This window comes from Alnus glutinosa, chromosome 3, assembly GCF_958979055.1.
Source record: "Alnus glutinosa chromosome 3, dhAlnGlut1.1, whole genome shotgun sequence".
Lineage (NCBI taxonomy): Eukaryota > Viridiplantae > Streptophyta > Magnoliopsida > Fagales > Betulaceae > Alnus > Alnus glutinosa.
In genome coordinates, this window is record NC_084888.1 from 16,110,776 (window position 1) to 16,131,971 (window position 21,196).

The following is a 21,196-nucleotide window of genomic DNA, read 5'->3' on the forward strand; positions in this document are numbered from 1 at the left end:
AAAAGAAGTAAATGAATCATTTCTCTTATATTATAGTTTGAGAAATGCTACTTTGTATTTTCTTGTCATTCTTCTATCATTCTTTGCTAATGTAACACTGTCAATTCACCATTGATTTTATTTTATTTCTAATTAAAATTGATCTAAAGGTGGATTGAAAATGCCACGTCAGCAGAAAAAGATAGAAGAACTAGAGAATGAAGTATAACAAATCTCTTGTAATTTATATATTTAGTCATATTTGATGTAATATACTAATATAAAAACATCCTCTTATTAATAACTATTAAATTTCCGGTTAGGTAATTACCTTATTGACCTAAAAAAAAAAAAAAGAGGAATTACCTTATTTTATACATCGACTATGAGTTATAAAGGTGTGATGCTAGAACATTTTTAAAACACTAAAGATTAAAATGACATAATCAATAATATATTTAAAGTTGATTTAATTGTTTATAATGTACTTTTAAAAAAAAATCATTAAGTGGTATAATTTTAAATTATGATGGAAACTCAAGTTTGCGTACCCTTGAAACCAGAATATCTGTTGGCTTCAGTATCATTGTCATTTCACCACCTCCGCCGCTACGCGCTTTTGGTTTTTGGAAGGAACGTCTTCAACTTCAATCACCCAAGTGCACAGCTGTGAGGTCAAACCGGCCCTCAAGGTCAAATCTACCCCTACGAAATCTAATTCAAGCCCTTTTTTTTTTTTTTTTTTTACGTTATTAAATTTATTCAAAATGTGGATGGTGTTAACGACGTCGTCTCAAGGAAAATAAAGAAAGAATAAAAAAATTGGTACTTTTTTTTTGGAATTAGTTTTTCCCTTTGTTGATTTATAATCGTCAGATACGTATCCTGCAACCACGTTATGAGTGTGTCTCTATATCTGCCACAGGAATAAATAAATAAAAATTAAAAACGAAAAACGATTAAAATCCAATGTCCCAAACAAATTCATTCATAATCGAGAGGGAAAAAGAAAAAAAAAAGAAAAAAAGGAAAGCTCATTTACATGTAAGAAAAAGCGAAAAATGTTATATAAACATTATCTGATCAAGTGATTATTTGTGTTATTCAATGCATAAACTGGTAATTGCGGAGAGTCAGACAAGAAAAGAAAGGTCACTCATTTGCTATGAATCCCAATTTGCTGGGAAATTCGTTTTTCCTTGTAGATATTGAAGGGGTGGGGGTCAGAGTGAATGATCAGAAAGATCGAAAATTGAAGCATTGAGTTATGAATTGGCAACGGAAATCGCTTTCTGGGTGGTGGGTTTTTTCTCAGTTTCTCCAACTACCCTTCTTTCTCTGAGAGCTTTCGGCGGGTCACGTTTTCCTGTACACGTGGCGCAAATTCTGGTGGTGCCCCGTTTCGTCTTTCACTCAGAGATGATCTGATTGCCATGTAATTTGATTGGTTTCAGAGGTAAGTTACTAATTTTGATCAGAATTATACATATCCCTGTTTCTTGTTCTTTTAGTGGGAGGCTCTGATTTCATTAAGAGGACAAGAAAACTGTTTGTTTCTGTTATTGGGTTTGTTTTGGATATTTGGCTTGCTTTGGATTTGAGAACTAATGGGTAGCGCGTGGGAGTGATGGAAGACAGATGGGTTTGTGTTGGGTAAATCCGGAGAAGCGTGTTTGAATCTCTTATGCGTTGTGTTCGAGAAGGCTTTGTGCGGTTTTCTTTAATGGAGTTTCTGTCTCTTTGTTTTGATTTGAATTAAGGACCTGGGTTAGTTGTTTTTGTTTTTCTGGACAAACTGAGCTGGTTAGTCGTTGGTTTATGAATTTAGGTGGAAGCAGTATCAGGATTTATGAGATTTTTTTTGTTCTGATCAGAAGCTGAATTGTGTGAGAAGTAGGGTTAGGCTTCTGAATTCTGGTTAGATAAATACAAGGTGGCTGTGGTTAGATTAAGGGAGGAGGGATATATTTTTATTTTTATTTTTTTTGTATCGAGAATATGAGATGGAGAACCAAGAGCTGCCTTAATTAATGCCTTAAGAGATTGCTGATAGATGTTCATCGATTGAATTTTGGTCTTCAAAGGTGCTTTTCTTACTGGGGCAGAGAGAAGTATACAAATTTTTGCGCAGAGTAGATTGATTTAGGTTTTTGGCTCTTCAGTTTGTATGAACTTGTTAGAATTGCTGTCATTTTAGGATATGTTTTGTTAACAGTGGCAAATGAGCATGTTATAATGAACAAGACTACTGGATTGTTTGTCGATGGATGCCCCGGACAAGACGTTTTCTGAACTAGTCGGTATCGTGAAATCGTGGATCCCTCGGCGATCCGAGCCAGCAAATGTGTCGAGGGATTTTTGGATGCCTGATCAGAGCTGTAGGGTATGCTACGAATGTGATTCTCAGTTCACGATATTTAACCGTAGACACCATTGTCGACTTTGTGGCCGAGTTTTCTGTGCTAGGTGTACGGAAAATTCAGTTCCTGCCCCATCTGGTGACTCAAGGACTGCCGGGGAAGAGTGGGAGAAGATTCGGGTATGTAACTATTGTTTCAAGCAATGGGTGCAGGGCATAGCTACTCCTGATAATGGGATCCAGGCTGCCAACCAGGATCTCAGTACTTCGCCATCAGCAACAAGTTTGGCCAGCACTAAATCTAGTGGCACTGCAAACAGTAGTAGCATTACACTTGGCTCAATGCCATACTCAGTTGATCCTTATCAGCGAGGTCAATGCAGTTCAGGCCTCAGCCCACGTCAATCATCTTTGATGGAAGCAAGCACAGATAGGCAGGGCGAATTAGCCTCAGGAAGGAGCAAAGAAATTGTTTCAGATGTAGGGAATCCAAACCAATATGGATTCTCAATGAACAGGTTTGATCGTCTCTCCTGTTATTACTTTCTCTTGTATTCACACTGGAACATTGTACACGTGTGAAACCTTTTTTAACACACTCGCATTCCAGATCGTCTTCCTTTTATTTTTGATCAATATATGCATAAGATATGTATAATAAGAGAATAATTAATACAATGTTGTTAATGTGTTTTAGCTATGGAAACGGATAGCCTGCATTCTGTTCCACCGAGTGGGATGCGAGTCTTAACATATAACAGCACTTGTATATCTTAGGGAGAACAGTTGATCAGTTTATTATAATTTTCAATATCATCTTGTAAAGTTGATTTGCTATTAAACTTGAAATATATTCAGTCAGTGCTACATGGAAAAAGAAAAGTAGGTTTTTCCGTGTTATAACCAGTTACAGGTTTTGTGCTATTTCTGTGGCAGTAGGAGTGATGATGACGATGATGAGTATGGTGTATATCGGTCAGATTCTGAAACAAGGCACTTTTCTCAAGTCAATGATTATTACGGTCAAGTTGATTTTGATGAGCTGAGCAATGACGACGGATCACATAAGGTCCATCCTGAGAGAGAAAGCAATGAAGCAAAGAGTTTAAGCAGCTCTCCATTACATCACAGTTTTGATTCACAGGGTTTGGAAGGAATCCCACTGCTAGGGAAAAAAGATGAACATGATATTGGTGATGAGTGTGAAGCACATTCCTCTATATATGCTGCACAGGATGTTGACACAGAACCTGTAGATTTTGAGAACAATGGACTTCTCTGGCTGCCACCTGAGCCAGAAGATGAAGAAGATGAGAAGGAAGCAGGTCTGTTTGATGATGATGATGATGGTGGTGGTGCTGCTGGAGAGTGGAGCTATTTACGAACCTCAAGCAGTTTTGGGAGTGGGGAGTCTCGCAATAGGGATAGGTCAAGTGAGGAGCATAAGAAGGCTATGAAGAATGTGGTTGATGGGCATTTTAGGGCTCTGGTAGCTCAGCTACTGCAGGTTGAGAACCTTTCCATAGGTGACGAAGATGACAAAGAGAGTTGGTTGGAGATTATAACATCTCTATCCTGGGAAGCTGCTACGCTTTTAAAGCCAGATATGAGCACAGGTGGAGGGATGGACCCAGGTGGATATGTAAAAGTAAAATGCATAGCGTCTGGACAACGTAGTGAAAGGTAAAATATTCAGTAATTTCTATGACTATAAATGCATTACGGATTGTGTTTTTCTTTTCACATTCTTGCACATAAATTCACGAATTTAGATTTCTCCATTAGTAAATCATTGATTAGATGGTCTGTTCTTGTTGTGCTGAACAATCTTTCTTTTCTTTTCTTTTTTCTTTTCTTTTTTTTTAAGTAATTTTTTTGTCCCCAAGGGGAGATTCAAACTAGCGTCCTCCGCTTCATGAGGTGTGGTGCTGAACGATCTTGTTTGAGTGGTGGACCTATCTGCCTAACATTCACTTTAGGGTATAGGTGTATGGATTTGGAATGAATGTGGGTGGTTAAGCTGGGGCTGCTGGAGACTAAATTTCTGATCTAATCATGTATGGTAAACCAACTAATAACTCATGAGAGAAGCAAGAGTAACAAAGCATACTAGCAACAATATAAAGTACACAAAAGTATAAATCACGAGAGTGGTGGACCTATCTGCCTAACATTCACTTTAGGGTATAGGTGTATGGATTTGGAATGAATGTGGGTGGTTAAACTGGGGCTGCTGGAGACTAAGTTTCTGATCTAATCATATATGGTAAACGAACTAATAACTCGTAAGAGAAGCAAGAGTAACAAAGCATACTAGCAACAATATAAAGTACACAAAAGTATAAATCACGAGAGAAGCAGTTGGATGGTGTTTCCATTAAACCTGGATTTATGAATAGCAAAACAAGAGGCATCTCACTAATCATTGAGGAAACTTGATGCAAATAAAATTCAGTGTATCACCCAATCAAATAAAATTCATATCCTGGATTGTAATGTCTACCAGGTCATATATACGTTACCTAAATTAATTTATGTTTTAGCTTTAGTAGTGAACTAGAGACTTTCATATATCATTCTGATCCCCGGCTCTTAAGTTCCTTCTTTCTAATTAAGTTGCTTTTGTCTTAGTGTGGTGGTCAAAGGAGTTGTTTGTAAGAAAAATGTGGCTCACCGGCGAATGACATCAAAAATAGAGAAACCTCGCATATTGATCCTAGGGGGGGCTCTTGAGTACCAGCGGGTTTCTAACCTCTTGTCGAGTTTTGATACGCTGTTGCAGCAGGTTTTTATCGTTTACCCTTTTCTGTATCAATTTGCCTCTCACTACTTTCTAGTGCTTGATTTTTTATTTTTCATTTTTGGTTTCTTCTTCTTATGTGTTTTGCATCCATATCTAGGAAATGGACCATATAAAGATGGCAGTTGCAAAGATAGATGCCCACCACCCTGATGTTCTTTTGGTAGAGAAATCAGTTTCTCGATATGCACAGGAGTACCTTCTTGCAAAAGACATATCACTTGTTCTCAACATCAAGAAGCCACTTTTGGAACGTATAGCCCGTTGCACAGGTGCTCAAATAGTGCCTTCAATTGATCATCTTTCATCTCAGAACTTGGGCTACTGTGATGCATTTCATGTGGAGAAGTTTCTAGAACATCATGGTACTGCGGGACAGGGTGGCAAGAAATTGGTGAAGACACTGATGTATTTTGAAGGGTGCCCGAAACCGCTGGGTTGTACTGTAAGTCCTCAAACTTAATTTGGAAAGGCACAGTCTAACATGGATTATTAATGGCATAGTTATATGCATCCACATGGATGATGGTCCCAACTGCATATATTTTTGCAAGTTGTGTGTCATGTTGCTGTTAGGCAATTTCGTAGATCTTATTTAGTGTAAGCGTTTGATATACCTACTACAAAGTATTCATATAGTTCTTTTGCCTCTATGTCAGATTTTACTTAGAGGTGCTAATGGGGATGAGTTGAAGAAAGTGAAGCATGTGGTTCAGTATGGAATTTTTGCAGCATATCACTTGGCTTTGGAGACTTCTTTTCTTGCTGATGAAGGAGCCTCTCTGCCAGAAATCCCGTTGAATTCTCCAATAGCCGTTGCACTTCCAGATAAATCATCGAGCATTGAGAGATCCATCTCAACAGTACCTGGTTTCTATGTTTTTGATGGAAAGTCACAGGGACCTCAACAGATTGGTGAACCAAGGAGATCAAACAGTGTCCCTACCTCAGATCTGGCCCCATCAATTAACAATGCACAAACTTGTTTACCCAATGGATCTAGTACTCGATCCACTGAAACCACTTCAAATCTGATAAACTATTCAGCTTTTTCCTCCTGTGCTCCTTCAGGAAATGTTTCTCCAGATTCTTACCTCAGCAGACTTTCTCCTTATCATACCTTTGATGACAAAATTAAAATGGGTTTTAAAGAACCCCTAGTGGTGGAAACTTCTGCAGCAAATGACAGCCCAGCTGTCATACATAATCATCTCACTGTTAATGGTTTTGCGTTTTTATTGGGACAGGATGTTATAGCAAAAGATTTCCACAATGGTCACATTGCAATGGCTGCAAATCAGCTAGGCAGTTCAGAGATATCATCCGTGCAAGAATATAATAAAAACCATCCAGAAGAGCGAGGACCTTTGAAAGAAGATCATGTGCCTTTAAAAGAAGAGTTTCCTCCAGCACCTTCTGATCACCAGAGCATTTTGGTATCATTATCATCCCGGTGCATATGGAAGGGGACTGTTTGTGAGAGGTCCCATCTCTTTCGAATCAAATATTATGGCAGCTTTGACAAACCTCTTGGAAGGTTTTTACGGGACCATTTGTTCGATCAGGTGAATATTTTCATTCCGACCTCTGCATATATCTGTCTTTATACAAAACCTTGCAATATATTTTAAACTGAGGTAGCTAAATTGTTTGTCAGAGTTACCATTGTCGTTCTTGTGGCATGCCATCAGAAGCCCATGTTCACTGCTATACTCATAGACAGGGTACCCTCACCATATCTGTTAAGAAGGTAGGAGAAATTCTCTTACCTGGTGAAAGGGAAGGAAAGATCTGGATGTGGCACAGATGCCTGCGGTGTCCAAGGACCAATGGTTTTCCTCCAGCAACTCGAAGAGTAGTGATGTCTGATGCTGCCTGGGGTTTATCTTTTGGGAAATTTTTGGAGCTCAGCTTTTCAAACCATGCGGCTGCAAGCAGGGTGGCAAGTTGTGGCCATTCTTTACATAGAGATTGTCTTCGTTTCTATGGGTATTTTCTTCATATCTCATCCATATATATATATATATATACACACACACACACACATTATATGGTCAGGATATTATGAGTAGTTGTGTCTCTTATCAAAGAGTACAGTATACATGGCATTTATGCAGGGTCTTCATCAAGACAATTATCATATGCCATATTTCTAGAACTAAGATCCTGTTGGTTGGATTGAAATTGATCCTCTTGGCTTTATTTGAACAAGTTGAATGATTTCAGCCACCCTCTTTTATCCCTCTTTCTGGATGGTCACATGTATTTGTTGAATCTTCAGAAAAATGAGAAAAGTTTGATCGCAGTATTGTGCCCACTTAAGGAGGTATACTGCCGATTGAGCTAATATAAGGGTGGAACATATATGATTAGAAGTCCATGTTTTCTCGACAATCTATAGATTCTCTCTCTCTCTCTCTCTCTCTCTCTCTCTCTCACCTTTTTACATGTGCAGATTTGGGAAAATGGTTGCTTGCTTTCGATATGCATCGATTGATGTTCATTCTGTCTACCTTCCACTGCCCAAACTGGACTTCAACTATGAAAATCAGGATTGGCTACGAAAAGAAACAGATGAGGTGCTGTGATCACAAGTTCCGGTCTTTGAAGATTACATTTGAATTATATCACTCCATATAATGATTGAGTTCTGTGTTATGACAGGTGGTTGACCGTGCGGAGCTTCTGTTTTCTGAAGTACTTAATGCTCTTTGCCAAATAGAAAAGAAAAGATCTGGTTCAGGGTCGCTTCATAGTGGCATGAAAACCCCTGGAACCAAGCGCCGAATTGCAGAACTGGAAGGAATGTTACAAAAGGAGAAGGCAGAGTTCGAGGTGAGGCCCTTTTTATTTATGCAAATTGTCCAGACTTATTACATGAATTTTATGTCCTGGAAGCTGTATTCCAGTGCATATATATATAGACAATATGAAATCAATGGACACGTATGCGGATAAATCAGGGACTCGATGGAAATGGTTAATCAAACTATTTTTTCCTGATTTTGTGAACTAGTCAATAATTATGATGAAGAAAAATTGAACTGTGATTCTGTGTTTTGAATTATATACATACATACATACATACATACATGATGTGTGAGTGTGTGCACCATCTTTCTGCAAACCTTTTTATTTACCTATTTTCTGTAACAGTAACTATGCAAATATCTTTTGATTCACACGAAGTGCCTTTTTTTAGTTGGTTCCTTAATGTTTTCACATCAATATAATCCTGGTCTTGAATGGAAACTTGCAAAATTTAGTAAATATAAATGAAATTTTTATAAGAAAAAAAAAATCAAGTCTTGATAATGCCTATATTTGAAGTAAACTGTTTATTTGCTGCTTTTTAATATCTGGATTCTAACTTTTACGGTTGATGTTGTCTTAGGAATCACTCCAAAAGACCTTGACCAAGGAAACCAAAAAGGGACAACCTGTTATTGACATTCTTGAGATCAATCGACTGCGGAGGCAGTTACTTTTTCAGTCTTATATGTGGGACTATCGCCTGATTTATTTGGCCAATTTAGATAAGAGTAGCCTTCAGGATGGTTTAAGCATCTCAAGTTCAGAACATGTGGAGAAACCCCTTGTTAGTAGTGATAAGCTCACGGATGTGAATGTGGCCAACCTGCCGGAGAAAGGCTTTTGTAGCTATGACTCTTTTCCTGTGGAAGCAAAGCTTAACAAAGGCCCTGAGCAGAGAGGGTATGGTAGCGACACTAACCTGTCTGATTCAGTTCATCCAGAAAAAGACATGGGTCAAGATCAATCTGACCCTTTAAAACCAGAACATGTTCATAGGACCCTCTCTGATGGGCAGTTCCCTATCATGGGAAATTTGTCAGATACCCTTGATGCTGCATGGATAGGTGAAAATCACACCGGAGTTGGAATACCAAAGGATAGTACCAGTACACTTCCTGATTTGGCCATGGCAGAAGCTTCATCCACCCCTGCATTGGTGGAGGGATTGAATTTAGAGAACCAACCAGAAGAGCAAAATGGCACTAAGGTTGCCATTGCTCTTTCACCTGTACTGTCCACCAAGAACCCTGATAGCATGGAAGACTCTGTAAGCTGGTTAGGAATGCCTTTCTTGAACTTCTACCGTTCTTTCAACAAGAATTTTTTAGCTAGCGCTCAGAAGCTTGATACACTGAGAGAGTATAATCCAGTCTACATTTCATCCTTTCGGCAGTTGGAACTCCAAGGTGGGGCTAGGCTGCTTCTTCCTGTGGGTGTTAATGATACCGTCATTCCAGTATATGATGATGAACCAACAAGTATTATATCTTATGCTTTAGTGTCACCAGAATATCATATGCAACTGACTGATGAGGTTGAAAGGACAAAAGATGGGGCGGATTTTGTGGCTTTCTTACCACTTTCTGATTCAATGAATTCCCAATTGCTCCATTCTGCCGATGACACAGCCTCTGAGTATCATAGAAGTCTTGGGTCTTCAGATGATAGCATTTTAGGTATGTCTGGATCTCGTAGCTCCCTGGTTTTAGACCCACTCTCATATACAAAGGCATTGCATGCCAGAGTTTCTTTTGGAGATGATGGCCCACTTGGTAAGGTGAAATATTCTGTGACTTGTTACTGCGCAAAGCGTTTTGAAACCTTAAGGAAGATTTGTTGTCCTTCTGAGCTTGATTTCATAAGGTCTCTTAGTCGCTGTAAAAAGTGGGGTGCCCAGGGTGGCAAGAGCAATGTATTCTTTGCAAAAACCTTGGATGAAAGATTTATCATTAAACAAGTCACCAAGACAGAGTTGGAATCATTTATAAAATTTGCTCCTGGATATTTCAAGTACCTATCTGAATCAATTGACTCAGGAAGTCCAACGTCCCTGGCAAAGATTCTGGGGATCTATCAGGTACTTATTTGAGTATTGCAAATGCCGGCCAGGCTAAGTCATCATACTCGTTTGTTAACCTGGTAACTTGCCAAGTCTAGTCATGAATCAAAAAGCTGGTAACCTTAACTCTGATTATTATTTTAACTAAGAATTGGCTTCTTTAGTATATAGATACACAAGTTTACTTGATTAGCATGGGTAATGCTAGGGCAACCGAAACAAAAGAATTGTTGGGAACCTACTTTGTTATGCTTATAAATTTGAATGGCCTCTTTCCTTTATGTTGGGCATGTAATGTATAATTATTACCTAGAAGGGGCCATCTAGGCAATAATTTATTGCTTGGAAAGGGGCCATTAAAGAAGGCCAGAAAAACAAAAGGGGCCACCAAAGAATGTCAAAAGAAGCATTTAGGAGTTCATGAAATCCCATCATTTAAAATGAAGGCTGCCATTCTTCAATTTCCCCATTCACAGAGATGGGTTTGACACTAGATGCTATGGATACTACTTATGGTTCATTCCAATTCTGTTGGACAACCAAACTGGATTGAGCTAATTTTTGAAATGTCATTCACTTTTCTTACTCTTTTTATATATATGTTGAGGAATAAAATAAATATGCATGCATTGACTAGCCTCTTTTTTGGAAAAAAAATAAAAAATAATATTGTGAATCAATTGTATTGTTGAGAATAAATGCTTTAGAAAGGGCGCAAATAGGTTGAGTGGAGGCCTATCAGTTGGCTCTACAGTTTTTTTTTAATACTTCATATGACAACTTTTACCATCACTCTTTATTGGTTAATGGTCTCGATATTTTGTATGCTAATCCAGCTATCAACACTTCAACAAGCTTGAAATAAGTGGCTGATATTTGGAGCTGCCTTTAAAGTGTGTTTTTTCACTTCTTTTTTTCCTTATCATATGAGTTTCATAATTGGTCAATAAATTTCATTAGGCTTTCATACTAGTTGCTAATGATTTTATGAAAATAGCTTTCTTTCCCTAAAGGATCTTTGAATTTGCCATGTTCGAAGCTATATAATTATATTATTTACTAAATACAAGAGGCATTCCATATGTTGCTAACATTAGATACAGTAAATCCTCCGGGGCTTACTCTTTGTTGGCTTTATGCTGGAAGGTAACATCTAAGCATCTTAAAGGAGGGAAAGAATCAAAGATGGATGTTCTAGTGATGGAGAATCTTCTGTTTGGAAGGAATGTAACACGGCTTTATGATCTTAAAGGATCTTCTCGATCGCGGTATAATCCTGATTCGAGTGGGAGCAACAAAGTTCTGCTGGATCAGAACTTGATTGAAGCAATGCCAACTTCTCCTATTTTTGTTGGAAACAAAGCAAAGCGATTGTTGGAAAGAGCTGTTTGGAATGATACCTCGTTTCTGGCAGTAAGTTCTTAATCTTTGTGTGTAACTTCATTTCCAAGAGTTGAGCAGTATATATTCCTCATTGGTGTAAAAATAAAAATGAAAGAGATTGTACAGGTTGCACAGCCTTCCATTATTAGATTATGTTCTTATCCATTTTAATTTGTCATTACACCTGTGCTGATGCAGTCAATTGATGTAATGGATTACTCACTACTGGTTGGGGTGGATGAAGAGAAGCATGAATTAGTTCTTGGGATCATTGATTTCATGAGGCAATATACATGGGACAAGCATCTCGAAACATGGGTGAAGGCTTCAGGCATCCTTGGTGGGCCAAAGAACTCTTCTCCAACTGTAATTTCCCCCAAGCAATACAAGAAAAGGTTCAGGAAAGCAATGACTACGTATTTTCTAATGGTCCCAGATCAATGGTCGCCACAATCTATTGTTCCAAGCAAATCCCTGTCTGACTTATTTGAAGAGAACACACAAGGTGGGACATCGGTTGGATGATACTGTGAGTCTTTGTGCTTGTACATTAGACATGTAATTTGGAATTACTCCTCCCACATGGTCCTTTTTCCTCTTTGATATGTTTTCCCATTCCATAGTCAATTCTTTTGGATAGCAGTTTCATTTGTATTTTTTCAACAGAAGAAATTCATAATTATTTGTTAGAAGATGCAGAAGAAGGCTGTTGAAGCCGTGGAGATTTCTGTCAGGGGTATAATATTAGATCACCTCTCCACGAAATCTTTGTACAAAAACTTATTCATGTTAGCTTTGAAATGTGTATACATGTTTTATTCTTAAAATTTTGATGTTAATTTTGAATCTCTCTGTCTCTGTCTCTCTCTCTTGGTGTGTATGTGGTTTTGCTTTCTCCCTATGTTTGTGCAACAACATCAACAGAGGATATTCAAAGTGGATCTTTTTGTAAAACATTACTGTATTTATTCACACTCAGCTGGTAAGGGTAGCCTATGGTATATTTCAAATAGAGCGTTTGGCACTGAAAAAAACGACTTTTTCTTTCGTCTTTATACGACATGATATGAGCACATACTCCAAGATCAAACATTAGCCCAGATTTTATTAACGTTATTATCATTTCAGAGATTTCCATGAATCCGTCTGCTAGTATTAAAGCGGCTATGACATGCTTAGATTCATGATTCATGGAGGCTACAGGCTACAGCCCTGGTTTGTGGTCTATGAACTTTAACTGAGCAAAGTTTCTTCATAACTTTTGGTACATACATGATGTGAGCGAGTACTATATTTTACCCTTTTAGTCACTGGGTAGTATGTATTTCTTGAGTTTGGGGACATGCCATTGTTTCTCTGTTATTTCTCTCAAAGAAAGAAATTTTAGTGAAGGAGAAGAAAGAAAAGAAAACCAAAGGGATAAGCCAGTTTCTGCAAATGGTGGTAAAAGAATGCGCTTCAACAAATAAAAACAGGTGCATTTATATATATATTCACATTCTATGATTAATGTATTTGCCTGCCTTACACATAGTACAACACATAGATGTGGAGATATCTATAGAATTGACAAAAGTTGTGAGCTGATCAGCAGAAAGAGTTAAAGCCATTGCAATTGAAGTCCTTGTGAACAGCAACACTTTCTTCGTCAGCATGGTTCAATCCACTGCCTTTTACAATCTGAAGCCTACTCTGTTGAAGAAGAAGATCGAAGATCTCCACATCTCTGGCCCCAGCAAAATCAACAATCAGAAAGGTTTCAACTATTTGAATTTGTTTTATATTATGCTACTTTGTGTGTTGGGATTATCTACCTTGGATGGCAAGCTGTCATTGGAATCTGCTGTTGAAGGCGGGGACCTTCGTCGTATCCTTCGCAAATTATTTCCCCACTTTCATCGCTGTAGCAGATAATACCATTAGACCGATCCTCAAAAACCTGCAACAACCCATTCATTCTTTCTTTCAGACATCAGCAAACAATGTTGAGTTATATTTTCACCTTTTTTATTTCCTCCCAATTGAAAAAAAGAAAAAAGAAATATATATACATATATACGACTGCAGTTGATCCATCTGGGTAAAATTATGATTGTTTTCTCAATTAGAAGATGGAAAAAGAGAGGGGATGTATGCGCAGGAATAAGCAAGAAACAAAAATGGAAAAGGAAATTGACCTTGTTTTTGATGGAACATTTGATCTGCAGTACTCTAGTTGTTCTCTTGACTGGAACTTGACTGACTTTAAGCATCGGAGATTTGCTGACAGGCTTTGTGATTAGACCCGATTTCAGAAATGAGATGTGAGTGGAAGAAGAACATGTTACAGCCATTGATGGTTGTGGTACAAGAAGAGGAAGAAGAAGTCGGTCCGTTGTTGGTGGAGGAATAAGGGTTTGATAATTGATCATGTCGAAGTGAAGTCTTGCAAGTTTTTTGGTTTTAATATTTTTGGTAATCTTAAATTCTATTAGTTGAAGCATATATAAAAAATCAATTATTGATGGGTTACGTCTTATCATGGTGTATTATTTGGTTTAAGTATGGTAACTGGGGCCCATTTTGCTTATCTTCTACCTGTTGTTGCCGGTGAATCCTAGGTCATACTGTTGGCTGATATTGCCCCTTTTATTTTTTGCACGAATCAATTGTTGGTGGATCTATTCAGGATTTCACAAAAAGTAATATTATATGCTTGTGTTTTAAGGCTTCACCTATATGTTTTCTCAATCTCCTATGTCATGGCTCATAAGAAACAATATACGTTGATATATATTTATCAGCCTTACAAATTTTGAGCAACAACGACTTTTTTGCTAAGCGATAAGGAAGGTTTTGGTATATCTTTGATAAGAATCACATTAATTCCCCAGAATGCAGTGTCTTTGACTTCTTACATAGCTTCATTTCATGTCTTTTGAGCTCCAGTGATGATAATTTTAATATATTAATTTAATGTATATATATATGATCGGATAATTGTCAACTAGAGTCTCCCAATAGTGGCAATATGAGCCTATTTTTAAAAATTTTCCATCTGAATTTCAAATTCTTTTGATAGCTGAAATATTTGAAACTTTTGAGAGATGATTTATCGTTTTTTCATCGGGATGTAAATAAATCAGTCTGTTTGACAACCCGCTTGATTTAGCTCAATCCGAACTCGAGCTCGATACTGTAGAAACCTGCTCGATTAGTAAGTGATACATAACCAACTCGCTTGATAGGGGCTCGTGAGCTAGCTCGTTTAAAGCTCGACTGAATCGCTTGTCCGGCTTGTTAATCCAACTCGTTACTTCATCCATATCTCTTGTATATATATTAATATATTACTAAAAATTAGTTATATAAATTTAAGCATGTATATCAGTAATTAAGTAATATATGTTATATATGTTACTTAATATTTATATGTGTGTGTATTAGTTAACATTCTAACTAGTTAGTTTATAAACTAACATATTATCTAGTTAATTAACATATACTAAGTAAATATACTTAACTATATGTTACTCGATATTTTAATGTGTGTGTATATATATATATACACTAAATAAGTATATAATATACTAGCTAAGTAAATATAGTATGCGCTTGTAATGAAATACTTCCAACCAAAGAGAAGCTATGTAGGCGACGTGTTGTGGAGGAACCTTTTTGTCCTCTCTGTGGTAATATGGTGGAGTCCGCTTGTCATGCGCTATGGGATTGTGCAGCTTCATGGGCTGTTTGGTCCGAATGTTCACCTCGGATAGGTAAGTGTAACTTTTCTGTAGTTGATTGTTTGTCTCTGTTTGAGCATTTGAGTTCCATATTGGAGAGGGAAGAATTGGAGCACTGGGTTTTTGTGGCACAGAGAATTTGGCATAGGAGAAACAGGTTTGTTTTTTAGGGTCTTTTTACACTCCCTACCTGTTTGTTAAAATGTGCAACTGAGGACTTGGAAGATTATAGAAAGATAAGTTGTCCTCCAATTTCTCCAGGGCCTCAATCTCTGCTTCGTGTTCCTATTAAGTGGTCTCCACCTCCTCCGGGTGTTGTGAAAATCAATTGGGACGCCTCTGTGGATAAGACTGAGAAGCTAATGGGAATAGGTATCCTTGCTCGTGACCACCGGGGCAAGGTTTTAGGTGCTATGTGTTCAGTGCAACGGTATATAAGTGATCCTGCCACAGCAAAGGCTTTAGGTGCCCGTCGAGGAGCGGAGCGTGGGCAGTTTCTAGGTCTTCAATCATTGATTCTTGAAGGTGATGCGTTAGAGGTGGTTCTTGCTATTCAACGAGATGATGAGGGGCTGGATCGTATGGTAATTTAATCTTGGACACCAAGGCTATTCTCACGGGGATTGATTTCTGGGCTGTCCCAATAACCAACATATTGGGAGAGACGGAAATCGGGCTGCTCACCATTTGGCTAAGTTAGCTGTGTCTAGTCAGTTGAGTCATGTTTGGCTTGATTCGTTTCCTTTGTGCCTTTCTGGCATTGTAAACTTTGACTCTATCTTGTCTGATTATTAATGACATTCTACAATTTCAAAAAATTTCTGGACCAGAAAATCATCCCCGTCATTTTCAAGCTTCATGGTTCACACAATTTTCATCTTGGCTTGAGTATTCTCCTACTACAGATGCCGCATATTGTCTGACATGTTATCTTTTTACAATGAAACCAGTTGGACGTCCTGGATGAGATGTATTTATTACCAAGAGATTTAGAAAATGGTAAAGGTGATGGAAAGAAATGTGCCTTTTTTTACTCATATTGGAGAGGATCCTTGTTCACCACATAATAATGCTGTGAAATCTTGTGAGGATTTAAAATAGCAATCACGGCATATCGATAAATTATTGAATGCACAAAGTATCGAATAAATTCAAAATAATCGACTACGTGTGAAAACTTCTATTGATGTTGTTTGGTGGCTTGCATTTCAAGGATGTGCTTTTAGAGGTCATAATGAGACTCTTGATTCAAAAAATTGAGGTAATTTTCTTGAGATGATTAAAATTTTGGCATCATATAATGAAAAAGTTGCAAAGGTCTCCAAAATCTGCAAAGTATACTTCACATACAATTCAAAAGGAGATTTTGCAAATCATGGCAAAAAAAGTGCGAGATAAAATTCGTGAAGATAATGGAGACTCTAAATTTTGTATTATTGTTGATGAAGCACAAGATGAGTCTAAAAGAGAACAAATGGTTATTGTTTTGAGATTTATTGACAAAGATGGTTTTATACAAGAACGCTTCTTTGATCTTGTTCATGTTGAAGATACATCGACATTGATTTTAAAGAATAAAATATCTAATGTTCTTTCTCATCATGGACTTGATATTCAAAATATTCGTGGACAAGGATATGATGGTGCTAGCAATATGCGTAGTGAATGGAAAGGATTGCATGCATTATTTCTTAATGATTGTCCTTATGCATACTATATTCATTGTTTTGCTCATCGATTGCAATTAGCATTAGTTGCTGCATCTAGAGAAGTAATTTATGTTCATGAGTTCTTCACAAATTTGAATTTTATTATCAATATGGTTGGTGCTTCATGTAAACATCATGATCAACTACAAGCTGCTCAAGCAGAAAAAATTGCACATATGCGAGCTATGGGTGAACTTGAAACTAGAAAAGGAGCTAACCAAAATGGCACTTTGAAATGAGCTGGTGATACTTGTTGGGATTCTCATTATAATTCTATTTATAGCCTAATTAGTATGTTTGATGCTATATGTTCAGTGCTTGACAAATTTAGAAGAGAATGAGCCACTTACTCTCAACGTGGAGATGTTAATGCTACTTATAAAATTGTTACATCCTTCGAATTCATATTTATTTTACATTTAATGAAGGAAATTATGGGTATTACTGATGTTCTTTGTCAAGCTTTACAGCAAAAATCTCATGACATTTTGAATGTTATTCATTTAGTTCCTGTTGCAAAAAAACTTATCCAAAAGCTAAGAGATGATAATTGGGATAAATTGCTTGACGATGTTGTCTCTTTCTCCAAGAAATTTGAAATTGACATCATAGACTTAAGTGCCTGTTATATTGAAGGTCGATGTCGTAATCAACGAAATCACATTACAGTGGCGCATCATTATCATTTTGACATATTCAATGCTACTATAGACTTTCAATTGCAAGAGCTCAATTGTAGGTTTGGTGAAAGGGCGGTCAAACTTTTGACACTTAGCTCAGCTTTGGATCCAAAGGACAGTTATAAATCCTTTAAAATTGATGATATATGTAGTCTTGCAAAGGTGTATTATCCTCTTGATTTTTTTGAGTAGGAGAAAGTTAATTTAGAATTTCAATTGAAGTATTTTGAACTTGATGTGTATAATGATTTGAAATTGCAAAATTTGTATTCTATTGCAGAATTATGTCAAGAATTGGCAGAGATAGGAAAATCAAAGACATGCCATCTTATTGATAGATTGATTCATCTTGTTTTGACTTTTCCAATGTCTACAGCGACTACCGAACGAGCCTTTTCCACTATGAAAGTTGTTAAAACAAGGCTTCGCAATAAAATGAAGGATGAATTTCTTGCAAATAGTTTAGTTGTATATATTGAAAGGAAAACTGCTAAGAGCTTCAATTTAGATTCGATACTTGATGATTTTGTTTCTCTAAAAGGACGTAAATTAGATTCTTAAACACTTTATATTTCTATCTTTTTGTACTAGTGCGGTTGTGTGCCAATATGCTTTTGTTGCTAATATATTAATTTTGGCACATATTTTATGAATTTTTATAATGTGCTTTTGTGATACACATTGTGGTGACAAAATATTTAATTTCTATTTTAAATTATGTTTATCGACCCTTCAATGTCAATTATCTTGCTCCACCACTGAGGTTCCTTGATAACCTAAGAGAGTAGAAGGATTCAGCCTAGAAAGAAGAATTTTGGCTTTGAGATCCTCAAAGAAGGAAAAAAGGTTGTTGTTGAGTCCTTTAATGATGAATCCTCTAATTCTGATGTCATGTCTCTACTGACTAGGAACTTCCACAAGTTTCTCAAGTCCTCTAAAAAGTATAGTAGGACTTCTTCTATTGTTCCCACCAAGAGGGACTCCCATGGTAACTCCCGTGGCAAGTACACTAAAGATAAAAAAAGACAAGAATAATCGTGGCATTCAATGCTATGAGTGCTTGGGTTATGGTCATGTGAGGGTTGATTGTGGGAATCTTAAGAACTCCAAGGGCAATGCCATGAATGCTTCTGTCAATGATGAGTCTGAGTCTACTGACTCTCGAAACTCTAAGAGTAAGAAAATGGTTTATATGGCTTTCTCGGCTACTGTGAAAAATGTCAATGCTGCTTCAATTTCAAGTACTTTGAATGATGGAGAAAGTTGTGATGATAGTTCACAAGGGGAGTTTGACTATGGTCAAGGTCTTCAAGTGGCTTACAATCAACTCTAAAAGGAGTATGTGGATGCAAAGAAAAAGCTCCATGATCTTTTGAATGCTGCTGACAAGAATGAGAGTTCCTTGAGAATTGAGAGAGACACCTTGTGCACAAGGGTGTTTGAGCTTGAATGTGCTATGGACAAAATGAAGGTTGAAATCTCTATTGTTGGATAGAGTGGATATTCTAGGGTAATCTAAGGATCTGTGACAACCCATTTTTTTTTTAAGAAAAAAAAAAAAAACATAAACATAAATGAGCCATCATAGTAGCACGACTACTTGTTGCTCAGCCAACATATGGTACACATCCCATAATATGTACATGATATTCAGAGTTACATCTATGCAACAGAACATTCAATTATACGTAATCAGAATAGCGAAAAAAACACTTCTATAACATAACTGTTAATCACAAAAGAGCCATTTAACATTTATTTGTTTAAGGCTTAAACTTAACATTAATTACACCGCAAAAGAATGGTTTTACAAAAGATTACGTGACGCATATACAAAATGTGCAAAAGATATGGACAACCCGTAGTCCATCACATTACAATTATCGCGTCGAGCTTCAGTTGCAATATCTCAAATATTGTGCTACAGGGTCATCTTCTACATTAGCTAAACCTGCAGCCAAAGCATTAGTATCTACACGGTTGTGGGTTAACCACATTCGTACAGGTAAAAGTATGAGTTCACCACCTCAGTAATAAATTATTGAGGTCTCAGCAGTATAATACTCATTGGTTTTCACAGCGAGCCAACCTTTACATTTTACCATATGTTTACAATAATGGCTAATTGTGAAATGGTAGATTTATAAAAGGTTTCTTAGCCGATAAAGTAAACCATGTAATTTGGTTTACAAACAATATACATAAATAAAATGTTACTCAGACATTCTCATATGTAAGCTTTCCTTAGTTTTGGGGAATTCCAAGCATACACGAGTATCTAAGCAATGGGTGACACTGCGTTTCGACCGATTGCGCATACGAGTCATCCATACTTTTGGGGAATCCTGATATACACACTCTCAAACATGGTATCACATAGAGATGTTTGACATAACATTTTGGCTATGTACACATGCATTTCTTCCGTACCTTAGGGGAATACGTGCATAAATACATTCCGAAACCTTACATCAATATGATTCAAACAACACAACCAATCCATTCAATGTCATACTTCGGTCATACGTGAATACATAACGCTCCGTACTTTTGGGGAACGCACGTATTGCACGCACACCTAACACATGCCATATCATGAAATCTACTCAACGTCAGTACTCGGTCGCACATGCATACATGACATTCTGAACCTTTGGGGAATCCATGTACTATATACACTCCCGCATACATGTCATCTCGTATTATGCCATAAAAACCAGTCAAATATCACTATACATATGTTCCTCATCCCATTCTAGGAAACATAGGCATACCAATACGTCTAGCACAATCAATCATACATCACGATGCTATGCATGCTCGTTGTTTTGTCACTATTTCTTTGCCTGCAAGCTACAACCCCAGGACTTGTTTCTAATGTCAGGAGCTACGACCCACTGGTCTTACACTTGATCCACCCAATGAGGCTCCAACCCCAAGGGCTCATTCAGTACCCAAGAGCTACAGCTCGTTGGTGTTAGGAGCTACAACTCCCTGACTTGTTTTTTAGGCTCCAACCTCCTAGTCTCCACCCATGAGGCTCCAACTCCAAGGGATCGTTCCTTATCTATAAGGCTACAACCCAAGACTTGTTTATGAGGCTCTAACCTCCTAGTCTCCACCCATGAGGCTCCAACCCCAAGGGATCGTTCTTTATCCAAGAGGTTACAACCTTAAGACTAGTTTCTGATGTCAGGACCTACAACTCACTGGACTTACACCTGTTCCACCCAATGAAGCTCCAACCCCATGGGCTCGTTCCGTGTATATGATTTCATTATGCAAGTGCTCCAATACTATATGTGCTCCGTGTCCATGCTATGTCACATGCAAATCATCATAACCCATGTTCTTTTCACAATTCAAATTCAATCATGCATTATGCTTACACATTCCAAACCACATGTTCTTATACATAGGTTAACAACTCATTATCTTAACTCAACCTATCATTTATTCAATTACAACTGCATATTTTATATCACAACTACAGCAGGCAATACAACACTTCAAATCTATCTCAATTATACTCTCATTTTCATATCTTACGATCAATTCCTATTTATCTTCCTTATCACATGATCTATATCCATAATATTGTCTCATCATTCTTTAAGATATTGAAAGTACGTTCAAACATATATAATCATCCAAAAACATCATTGGCTCGACAAATTACTACATAATACAT

General features: G+C 37.3%; 3 protein-coding genes across 5 annotated transcripts; 2 read left to right on the forward strand and 1 right to left on the reverse strand.

Moving 5' to 3' along the window:
* Positions 1-1,000: 1,000 nt before the first annotated feature.
* Positions 1,001-12,240, forward strand: LOC133863595 (1-phosphatidylinositol-3-phosphate 5-kinase FAB1B). Of its 3 annotated transcripts, XM_062299613.1 has the most exons (12): positions 1,001-1,435; positions 2,195-2,856; positions 3,275-4,021; positions 4,970-5,123; positions 5,239-5,583; positions 5,798-6,703; positions 6,796-7,127; positions 7,594-7,717; positions 7,803-7,973; positions 8,533-10,029; positions 11,158-11,424; positions 11,593-12,240. In XM_062299613.1, exons 2-12 carry the CDS (start codon positions 2,243-2,245, stop codon positions 11,917-11,919), a joined length of 5,484 nt encoding a protein of 1,827 aa, XP_062155597.1. In that variant the 5' UTR covers positions 1,001-1,435; positions 2,195-2,242; the 3' UTR covers positions 11,920-12,240. The 3 variants fall into 3 exon arrangements, with proteins under 3 accessions (XP_062155597.1, XP_062155596.1, XP_062155598.1); XM_062299612.1 differs by having other exon boundaries at positions 1,002-2,856; XM_062299614.1 differs by having other exon boundaries at positions 1,002-2,856; positions 3,278-4,021.
* Positions 12,241-12,851: 611 nt separating this feature from the next.
* On the reverse strand, positions 12,852-13,839 carry LOC133863596 (uncharacterized). The gene is made up of 3 exons (XM_062299615.1): positions 13,572-13,839; positions 13,209-13,333; positions 12,852-13,120 (listed from the first exon to the last, which is right to left on the reverse strand). Exons 1-3 carry the CDS (start codon positions 13,803-13,805, stop codon positions 12,982-12,984), a joined length of 498 nt encoding a protein of 165 aa, XP_062155599.1. The 5' UTR covers positions 13,806-13,839; the 3' UTR covers positions 12,852-12,981.
* A 3,408-nt stretch (positions 13,840-17,247) lies between these two features.
* Positions 17,248-17,812, forward strand: LOC133863225 (uncharacterized). The gene is made up of 2 exons (XM_062299187.1): positions 17,248-17,667; positions 17,786-17,812. Exons 1-2 carry the CDS (start codon positions 17,248-17,250, stop codon positions 17,810-17,812), a joined length of 447 nt encoding a protein of 148 aa, XP_062155171.1.
* The last annotated feature ends 3,384 nt before the right edge of the window (positions 17,813-21,196 follow it).